The following is a 10,887-nucleotide window of genomic DNA, read 5'->3' on the forward strand; positions in this document are numbered from 1 at the left end:
GTTAGAATATTTAATAGATGAAAAAATGACGTGAGATAGATAATTATAATTATTAATCTCAATTTTATATTAATTCTAATTAGTTCGTGCGGGAGCACGGGTTGATAGACTAGTTTTCCTAACGGATTAAGAAGATAAGAAATGATGCACATACTCCTATCTAATACCTTATTTGGTTATCATTTTACTGATTTCGTGGCTGATTGGGAATAATTAGTTTCTAAAATACCGTATAGGATGGCATATATTTAAATACAAATTTTGTATTTCAGGATGGGGGAGTACATTTAAGCCTTCATCGAGACAAGTGATTGACAGCTAGCATAGCTAAACTCCTTTCGAATATGTTTTTTTTTGAATCGAATAAACTCCTTTCGAATTTGCACTCGCTGCGTCTGAATTCGTCGTCCCTACTAATAAGTTCATGATACGCTTCCACTGACCCTTCTAATCTTAGTATAACTCAACAGTAGTATGTGCTCGTTGGTTCTGATAGAATTCGACGTCAAAGAAAATATTAAACCTACGTGCTACAACGTGCATGACCATGTGACACTTCGTCTTTGTGTGGTTTTTATGCCGTACAGATTGAACTGGGTCTGATCAGGTCGTCCAATCTAGTGGTGTGCACCGTACCCTTCAGACTTCAGAGAAGCAATCTTGCGCATGCAGAGACTGAACGCTTTCAGTTGCTTCATGGTTTGTCTAGTCCGGATTTTTTAGAGTAAATCAATCAACCTATTGAGCTAGAATTTTTTTGAATAATTTATTGAGCTAGATTTGGGCGTAACGTTTCAAAGCAAATTTAAGTTTTGAAAATTGATAAGCTTTATATGCTTGTACTGCCGGCAAGGTGCCAAAGTATCGTCCACAACAACTCCACACACTGTTTTTGCTGCAATCGTTGACTGACCAACGCTGACGTTTGTGCTGCGTGCTTACATCTGTGGTAGTGGTAGGTATAGTTACTGACATGCCAAGTTCAGGATTCAGAAACACGAAATGCAATGCACTTGACAATGCTTTTTATTTGGAGGTAGCTACTAACACCAATATAATAGCAGGAGGTAGTTACATCACAATGGCCGAAGCACTATACGATTACACTTTCCCTTGAGAACACTGAGCCTGGGCATCGAGGACACGGTGCCAGCGATCAAGAGGGACAACACTGAGCCCGTCGGAGCGAAGGGCGATCAAGGCCTGAAGAAGGCCGGGTGCGGGCGGGCGGCGCCCTGGTAGGAGGTGTTCCTGAGGTGTTCGGGCGCCTGCTCGAACGAGTGGCGGCGCGCCAGCGAGAGGATCTTCTTGTCGGCGGCGACGAAGTAGGCCATCCCGGCCGCCGTGCAGATGATGAGCGCCTGGCCCGTCGGGTTCAGGTTCGCCTTGGCCCACGGCAGCATCCGCACGCTAGCCAGCTGAAGAACGGAGGTTATGAATTGAGCGGCAGGTCATCATGTTCAGCCTATTTATGAGTTTCGTGTCTGCCTGTAATAACTGCAGCAAAGATGATATGATGCGGGTGGTGACTCACCGTTGGGACTGCAGATGCGACGGTGGCGACGGCCGCCGCCTTGGCTCCGGCGAGCGTCGCCTCTGCAATTTTTGGATCACCAGTGTCAGAGATAAGAACCGATGTACTACTACGCGCGTAACCCATCAAACTGATTGTAGAGTGAAGTGCTGTACGGCAGCAGATAGCTGTAGGAGGAGAAGGAAAAAATCGCTTTACCTCTGGAGCAGCGCTTGGCCATGGCGAGCCTCTGGTCCAGGTAGGCACGGGCAGGGTTTACCTTATCGATAAAGTAAAAATATCGGAGGTTGGTGATAAACGGGAATATCGGATATATCGGAATTCTATCGGTGATAGAGAAATTTTTTCGGACAAAATTTAGAGAAAAAACTCTCATTTTGTGTAGAAATGAACTTAGATTTTTTTTCAAACCATCTAGCCTAAAAAACTAGGCAACGTATCTGGTGCAAACCAAGGATCTCGTGCAAACCCGTGCAAACCTACTAAACAAAGTTTCAAAAAATTCTAAAAAAAATCATGAATGTGCTTCTCAGATTACATCATCTATATATAAAATTTCATGGTCAAATTCGTCTTACTCTAGAAGTTACAAAAAAGACAAATTTGAGATGCATTTGAACCATTATTGTTGTCAGAAAATTTGTTTTTTTGTAACTTTTAGAGTAAGATGAATTTGACCATAAAATTTTGTATATAGATGAGGTAAGCTGAGAAGCACATTCATGATTTTTTTCAGAATTTTTTGAAACTTTTTTTAGTAGGTTTGCACGGGTTTGCACGAGGTCCTTGGTTTGCACTAGATACGTTCCCAAAAAACTATACATAATAACGTAGAAAAATGAAAGGAAATAGCCGGTAGTGAGACATGTCTGCTACGTCGGTTCTCACTAGAATATGAAGAATTGGATGGTGGAATAAAAGCAAATGAATGGATTAGTATTAAAAGATGGTTACATGCTCTTTTTACTCGTTATAGTGGGTAGAAAGTATGTGCACAAACTTGTGGGTTAGTCGAATGGAGTGCTAAATTTAAAACAATGATATTTTTAGATGATAAACTAATTTTATCGGTGCTCACCGGTAAAATAGAAATATCGGAATTATCGGAAATCTATCGGTGATAAGGTGAACCATGGGCACGGGTCACCGTCGACATGGTGATTCAGACGTGCAGGCCCGCCAGAAATCAAAGCGAAGCAGATCGCTGTCGCTGGTGAGGATCTGTCGGACTACTCGATCGGCTTGCACTGGTGGAAGTGAGAGCGAGTGCACTGAGATGTGGTTGCAGCGAGGCCCTGCGCTATTTATAGTGAACTGCAGAAGAGAAGAAAAGGCGGCGGTTTGGGGCCCCCATGGATAGCGGTCGCCGGAGCGAGCGGCCACGGAACCAACGCGCCGCCGGGCTGATCCGGGGCGCCTCTGCTACCCTCCGGAGTTCCGGTGGTGAAAGTTGGTGGCCGACCTGCATCGTGCAGCGAGGCCTGCTGCTGCTGGATTGGCCTAGTGGTAGATTAGCTTCGCAAACTGTGGTTACTGGTTAGAGAGCCACAGGATTCGTGGTTTTCCCGTTCGACCGGTGACCGAAGAAGATACCGTGAGGGAGTTTGATTTTGGTGGCACCGTCACCGGCATCCGGAAAAGCAAGGATGCATCTCTGAAAATTGCGGCCAGGTTTTTCTCAAAACCGGGGCTAACGCGTGTACGGCGCATCAGCACAGTATCTGCCTTTTCAGCGCCGGCGACCAGCTTTTTTACGATCATGTACAATACAAGCGCAAAATTCAGACAGCTTTATTTAGTGCCTTGGAACATTTCAAGATTCCGTCAGCTAGCTACTACTAAGGTCTGCCTTTGGCAAGTCGAACCTGCTTGCTAGTCGACCAATTGATCGATGTGTCACGTGCTGAGTTGGTGTGGCCGAGACCAGCAGGGCCTTGCATGCTCTGCTTTAGTGCTCTAGCGGAGTTTTACCGACGAGGTCGTAGTTCAATCGTGCCCCCAGTTTGGCCGGGAAAGGAACCCGTCGGCCGATCAATCCATCGGTTCCGCTCGGAGTTGCTTGGCGCGCCCACAAGCAAGGCCGCAGCGGGCTCCGCCGGCCCTCTTAGTTTTCCGGCGAAATGAAACCGGCTCGGTCAGCGACGTCACTCCTCCACCGATCCCGTCCATACCGTGAGCGTGAGCCAACTTTTGGCTGGTCCATCGGAACGTACGGACGAAAGCGACGTCGCTAGGATGGCAGAGCAGGCTGGTCCTCTGATCGCTGCAGAAAATCACACTAGCAGTTCAGTTGCTGTCCGTGTCGTCAGTGACATCGTACAACCGAATAGAGCTGAAAATCCCGTCCCCAGATGAGCAGAGTACAGGTGTTTAGTGCGGCAAAAGATATTGTGATCGAATCAAGCAACCTCATCTGCTTTCTCTAGAACACGGCTCCTGATGATCTCAGTATCTCATCGTGCCATCGTTTGGGGGAAAAAAAACGCGAAGCATAATTTACTAAGAGCAGAGGCACTGCTACACTTGGGTGAAGCGCGGAGGAAGGAAACCATCAGTTCAGAAGACACCCAGCAGTAGCACAAACCTCAAGATGGCAACGTGTACGGAATACCCGCAAATCCGCGGATACCGAACCCGTTGGGCGCAGATTCGGGTTTGAGTTTGTACCTGCGGGCACGGGCGCGGGTACAACTTCAAATCCAACGGGTATTTGCTAACAGATTTCAAAATTTGATATCTGAACCCGACCGGAAGAGATGGATGGGAACTCGATTGATCGATCACCGATATGAATATACTATGCATGCATGCAGGACCCGACCGGGGAGAACTGGTGGGTGACGGTGCTGGACCACGCCATCGGCTACTACCCGCCGACGGTGTTCGACACGCGGTTCCCGCAGGCCGTGTACGTGGAGATGGGCGGGCGGGTGCTGGACACCAGGCCCGGCGGCAACCACACCACCACGCCCATGGGGAACGGCATCCCGTCCTGCGCCGGCTCCCGCTTCGTGGCCACCATCATGGACTACCACGCCGTCAACTACAACGGGGGTGCTCGCCAACAACAAGGCCAACCGGGGCGTCACCACCACGCCCAGCTGCTACGGCGTCAATCCCCTAGGGATCGAAAAGGATAGGAGTGGCTACATGGTCGCCTATGGGGGTCCAGGGGGGATCTATTGCGACCAAGCCGATTAGCTAGCCCGCCGTCAACTCGCTCATCCAGCATGCATCTTTTTTCTTTTTGCATTTAAGTTTAGCACATGTGGATCGGAGGAACAGTAGAACAGCAGATTGCAAAACGCATATAGAGATCGAACGATCGAAAAACGTAAAACTCTCGGACTTCTAACACCTCGCTCGTTGGTTCGGCCTTTCCGTTTGGTCGTGTTCGTTGAGTTTTTCGCACTTGGCTCACTGCATGCTTGGCTATTCAGGAAAGCATGGAAGAAACAAATGGGATTATGGGAGTGCCATCGCCAACGTTGCCTTCCGTTTTGAATTTTGGCATGCAAGAGCCCCCACCTTGCTATAGACTAAATATTTTACTCCACATACACTTCATCAAAGGGAATTGCCTTGTGTACTGTTTTTTTTAACGCAAATGGCAAGATCTCTACCTTTCAATTAAGAGGGAAAGAAAGTTCTAAGAGTACATGTGCCACCATGGCTATGGAAACAAGGGTGAAGACTAGAAACAACACCTTGTCCAGCACTCCCACGACGCAACACACAGAAATTTCGGCCAAGGATTTTACTAGTGTGCTGGAAAAGCCCGTCTAAACTCTCTGCCAAATTCTTTTTTGTTTTACTTGCCACCTGCTGGGAAAGCGGGGCACGGGGACGAGGAGCGCATGACCGGCGGCAAACAATTCCCTTGAAGATCTACAAGGTGTTTCGTCTCATCTCATTCATCAAAAGCCACATTTTTGCTTGGTACTAGTTGATCTGTCATGTTCTTGATTGGATCTATTAGATCCTGGTGCAATAGTTTTAGTCTTGGCATGAAAAAGCTTATTTTCCTTGCAATTGATCCAAAATCGTTTGTCTTTTCGTGCCCTTTGGCCGGTGTTGATTCTCCATGCTCATGTGTTTGTCCGATTTGCAGGTCCTCTGGTTGGTGGCGGTGACCGCGGCCGCCACGTGCAGCCCCGTCAGGCAAGCGCCGCAGCAGTCATGGATCAAACTGCCGCGGGTGCGGCACCAAGGCTGCGGCTAAGCGCGCATGCGGTAAATTGAGTTTGATGGGTTGCTGCATTTTTCTGCAATTCGCCAGATCAATAGATATTTCTCTATGTGGTTGATAAGTAGGATGGATCAAATTACGCATTATGGTTTAAGATTTAGGATTAGAAATTAGGATATACATTTCTCTAAATTTTAGAGGTTAGATTAGGGTTTAGAATTTAAAGTTTAGGATTTTAGGGTTTAGGGTTTTAGATTTTAGAGTTTTAGAGTTTAGGTGCTCGTTAGGTTTAGGGATTATGGTTTATGTTTCTCTAAATTTTAGGGTTTAACTCTTAAAGAGTTTTAGGAAGATCTTTCTCTAAATGTGATCACTCTTTTCATGTAGCCTTTGTTGTATATGTAATGTCCACACTTTTAGACTAGTGACAAGTATGTTTATGCGGCCGTTGATTATTGGAATTCATCTGAGAGGCTAAAACTCCCGTCGGGCACTCTTGGTCATGCATTCGCCCATTTGCAAACGGGCGGTCAGTAACTCAATAGCTAACGGTAAGTTGCCGAAAGTTGGCAGTCGGCTGGCTATCAGTTGATCAAGATGCCGACCAGCAGATAAGAATTGCCAATGGGATTTCTTGTCCTTGTCCCACACAATTTTCATAACTGTCATGTCATCCGATGGCATCACCGGCCGATCACCGTTGGCACTAGCGCTTTCTCTCTTTCTCTTTCCTGTTTGCCCCGATGTCCGGTGGGTCTTGGTCCAAGGCAGCATGCCGTCCTCACGCTCGACAGCTGCAACGGTGGCCGTAAAACACAAGTAGCAAGACAGAACAGAACATGGAAATGAGACGCCGCTTATGAAGCGTTGGGCAATGTTCTCGTATGTGAATCAACTGTCTTCCGGATAGCTAGCTGCTTACGGTGGGGATTGCGCGCGGCTGCGACTGGGGCGACGGCCGCCGCTTTGGCTCCGCCTCTCAAGTTTGTTTCCCTCGGATCAGTTGAGCAACGAGAGGAGAAAGCTTGAAGCAAAAAGAGCGCTAGTTTTTTTAAAAAAAAGGAAAAACCTTATCATTTGCATCCCATAGGCCATGGACGTAGAACAACAGAGATGATGAAGCATGGGCCACGCGCGTGGCTCAGGGGCCGCACCAGCCCAGCCCAGCCCTCCAGCCGCGCGTTTATGGGTCGCCGCCAAACAGAGATTTAATTAGTGTTTTTGAAAGATCGGATTGTGTGCTTTAGATTAAGAGGGGGAGGGGTGAATTAGACAATTTAAAACTTTAACCTATGGCTCCAATTAAATTGCACAATATTAAATTAAAATATGTTAACTATATGTGCAACTACGGTTTTTCTAGTGTGAAACCCCTTGTCTCAAAAGAGTTTAGCAACATATAACCTTTCCTATCAAAATACTATCACTATAAAAAATCTGTTGATCCATTACGTTTGTATTTCGTCACAGATCACTGAAAAACCGTCATAAAACAGTATCTATGACGATCTCAAATAACGTCATATACTGAGCGTCACAGATCAAACCTCGTGACGTTTCTTAAATTTTCGTCATAGATTGCTCGATCCATGACGTTTTGAAATCGTCATGGTATGTCTCCGGGCCCCCGGAAACCCAGCCCAAGCCCGTTTTCTATGATGAAAATTAACGTCACGAACAATATAATTTTCGTCACAGATTCAATTGCCATGTCACACATTGATGACATGGAGGATGACGTGGCTGCTGACATGGTGATGACATGGATGGTAGTGATAACATGTAAATTGATGTGGACGGTGACATGGCTGCTGACATGGAAAGTTAGGCTGACGTGGCAATCGACGTGGCAGATGACGTGGCTGCTGACATCAGCTACACAGCCCATGAGTTGATGGGCTGAATTCAAAGTGGGCCACCAAGTTGGGCCTGATTTCAGGCCTAAATTAATTATCAGCTCACAAAATTTCAGCCCAATATTAATAATCAACTAATAAGATTTCAGCCCAAAATTATTAATCAAAACAAGATTAATCCAAAATTCACATCACAGCCATAATAACAAGATTTATCCAGAATTCACATGACAACTCAGCAAAACAATAACATTCAAGAATCCACATGCTCAGCAAAAGATAGTTCCATTTGTCCATAATCTAGAGTTCAAGCCATACAGTTCTCCAAGGCGTTTCAGCCTGTTCGGCTGCACTTAATACCAGCCGCGGCTGGCTGATTGGCCCAAGCAGCACACCACACAAGCACACCACGCAAGCAGAAGCAAGCCCAACAGCACACCACGCAAGCAGGAGCAAGCCCTGCAACACACCACACAAGCAGGAGCAAGCCCAGCAACACGCCTACGCAAGCAGAACCAGCCAGACAGCGCTGGCTTTTCAGCCAACCGAACCGGGCCAAAAATAACCAGCAACAACAAAATATAGTATTCATCAAGATAACTCAGCAAAATATGAAGGCCACCCAAAAGCTACCAGATCAGACCACCATATGCTCAGCTTTGTCCATTTTGGCTTAGCAGCAGCTCCATTTTCTTCTCCAACTCAGCTTGCTTCTTCCAGTTCTCCTCTTGGTCTTTGATCCTTGCTTGTTCTGTTCCCTGGACTTGATTTTTCAAACCATCCATTTCTTCATGCTGGTTGTTGACGATCGACTAAAGCTCAGAATTGGTTCTTTTCTCCACCTCCAATTCTGCTTGAACATTTTGTAGTGTAGTCCTTCGCTTTGCAACCTGGATGCCCACATTCCGAAGGAAGTGATTGGTTTTTGTGTTTTGATGAAGCACAGCACCTACAACTTGGGTTGCAGACTTGAGTTGTCCATCTTCTGTTGGTGCAGCCAACTGATTTTCCATTTGAGTCTAGCAAAGATGAAAGCAGCAAACAATAGAAAACTGGTTTATGATCACAAGATATTAGAAAATAAGCATCTCTGAAAAGCACAATTAGATGTTGTCTTACAATAGCAGATTGTACAGTGGGCGTGTATCCTTTCTTTTTGTTGTTGTAGTGGCACATCTTAAACAAATCAACAGCATCAAATTCTTTATCCTTGTACTTATCTTCTCTCTGCAAACAACATTTACATGGTGGTATACTTGGTCACACCTAGAACATTATTTTGAAGCAATATAGCAACAAATTGAAGAACAACAAGTAGACATTTATATTGGTGCAGCAAGAACTAATGGTCCTAGCATCTTATGGAACTAGAAATCTGTAAGCTTAGACATGACTAACTTTTTATATGAGACAGCAGCATAATAAATAAAGTGCATATTAAACTGACTTGGTACAGCAGCTATAAGTAGACATGACTTGGTACAGCAACTACAAGTAGACTTGGTACAGCAGCTACAAGTACACATGACTTGGTACAGCAGCTATATATGAGACAGTAGCATAATAAATAAAGTGCATATTAACATAGCTAACTTACCAATTTTTTCTACATAAACTGGGTAGCTACAGGAGCCAGTTGTTTGGTGGAACTTTACATCATCTCGATTCTCTTTGTTCTTTCGACTTGCCTCCTACATCAAAAGACAATACATGTAAGAAACGTGAAAGATTAGCATGTACAAGTATAGAGTCCTGTTTTCTGGAAAATACCATTTTTTGGGGGGTCATCCATGAGTCCACAAGTTCAATCCACTGTTCATTACTCATCACTTTTACAGGAGAAGTTTTCCTAACCAGATGTAGAGGAACATAATCAAAGAAATCTTTTTTCAGTTTGTATCGCTGTTGGCGAACTGCAGATTGCATCATCTCCAAGCAACCGTTTATGACTACTTCATTACTTGTGTCGTTGTCAAACTTTGCCTATCCATATGTTGAAACATGTATAAGAAATTTTGCAACTAACACAAGGAATGAACAGCTTGCAATAAGAAATTACAGTAACTAAAATTCATTTCTAAAATCCAGCAGCTAAAAATGTACAATCACATTTACATTTCCAGATTCTAGTGAAAAATAATTGTATAAGGTGCAATTACCATTTGCCCACATCTAGGAGTATAATGCCAATATAATTGTAGTCCAGAAAGGCAATTGCAATTAATTTAGGGCAAGGTACTTACACGTAGTCTTCCCAAAAACAGCTCAAACAGCGCAGGGTGCTTCTTGTATTCCTTCCAGTGCTTGAACACAGGAATATGATTCCTGACTGCAATGTTGCATTCAGTGGCATACATTGCAGCAATCTTAGGTTCCACGGGCCTTATACTCCCTTCAGTTATGACAACTGGCAGTTTGGCACCATGAGCTCGGGTCAACCTCTGGAGACCATGTCCCATATTTACTCCTCGGTCCCATGGCTCTTCTCCGTGATGTAAATGCACATAGAAGTTGCAATTAGTGAGATGGTCATTCATCAAACAAACCATTTGCAATCAGCAACCAAAGTAACAAGGAAATATGCTATATGGCAAATAAATGAACAAACGCTCACCTTCGGTGGTCATCTGGTCGTGTCCATCTAGATGGGTAATGCAATCAACTCCATCACCAGCAATGGTGTTGTCATCATGCTGGGTAGATCCATCTAAAAATTGCAGGCAGTAAGAATGCATTCAATTTGTGGATCAAATCTAACAGAATGATAGTATAAAAACATCACCTTCATTCTCCCGGTTGGGGCTTCCATTATGACGTGGAATCGCATCGCCTCCATTGGTGATGTTGGTGCTGTCAGCTTGCTGACTAGGCCCGTCATCTTAAAAATATTGACAAGTCAGATTGCATTCATGTAATTAAAGCAAGAACAGTAATAAGAAACATGGTAACAGAAATTGCCTTCCAAAGCAGCTTGGGTGCCATCATTAGGCTCGGATGGAGGTGGCACATGGATATTACTTGGTGTCAGATTTGTATCAGGTTGGGTGATGCTTGACTTTGACCTTGTAACTCTAGTAGGTGCTTGATCTGCAAAAACCCTCTTACGAGACCGAAACCTCACTCCAGGAAATACATTTGATCTTTCTTTGGAAGTTTGCTTGGGAGCCTTCTCCTTAGTTCCCTAGTACAATGTAATCATTGATTAGTGAACAGACTGGGGAGACTGATATATTGTATTAGGAAGCAAACAAGTTAAGGCTTAACAAGGTGGAGGAATGAGCACCTTAGCATTGTCATCACCAATCAAA

The 10,887-nt window shown here is 44.9% G+C and overlaps 1 protein-coding gene and 2 long non-coding RNA genes across 3 annotated transcripts; all 3 read right to left on the reverse strand.

Annotated features, from left to right (window-relative positions):
* Positions 1-994: 994 nt before the first annotated feature.
* On the reverse strand, positions 995-2,801 carry LOC120671172 (early nodulin-93-like). The gene is made up of 4 exons (XM_039951450.1): positions 2,678-2,801; positions 1,733-1,783; positions 1,535-1,596; positions 995-1,418 (listed from the first exon to the last, which is right to left on the reverse strand). Exons 1-4 carry the CDS (start codon positions 2,688-2,690, stop codon positions 1,197-1,199), a joined length of 348 nt encoding a protein of 115 aa, XP_039807384.1. The 5' UTR covers positions 2,691-2,801; the 3' UTR covers positions 995-1,196.
* Positions 2,802-8,698: 5,897 nt separating this feature from the next.
* On the reverse strand, positions 8,699-9,402 carry LOC120671365. The gene is made up of 3 exons (XR_005673611.1): positions 9,350-9,402; positions 9,177-9,270; positions 8,699-8,806 (listed from the first exon to the last, which is right to left on the reverse strand). It is a non-coding gene; the product is annotated as an uncharacterized LOC120671365 (long non-coding RNA).
* Positions 9,403-9,972: 570 nt separating this feature from the next.
* LOC120671366 lies at positions 9,973-10,431 on the reverse strand. Its single transcript, XR_005673612.1, has 3 exons — positions 10,362-10,431; positions 10,194-10,286; positions 9,973-10,061 (listed from the first exon to the last, which is right to left on the reverse strand). It is a non-coding gene; the product is annotated as an uncharacterized LOC120671366 (long non-coding RNA).
* Positions 10,432-10,887: the final 456 nt, after the last annotated feature.

This window comes from Panicum virgatum, chromosome 4N (assembly GCF_016808335.1).
Source record: "Panicum virgatum strain AP13 chromosome 4N, P.virgatum_v5, whole genome shotgun sequence".
Classification (NCBI taxonomy): Eukaryota; Viridiplantae; Streptophyta; class Magnoliopsida; order Poales; family Poaceae; genus Panicum; species Panicum virgatum.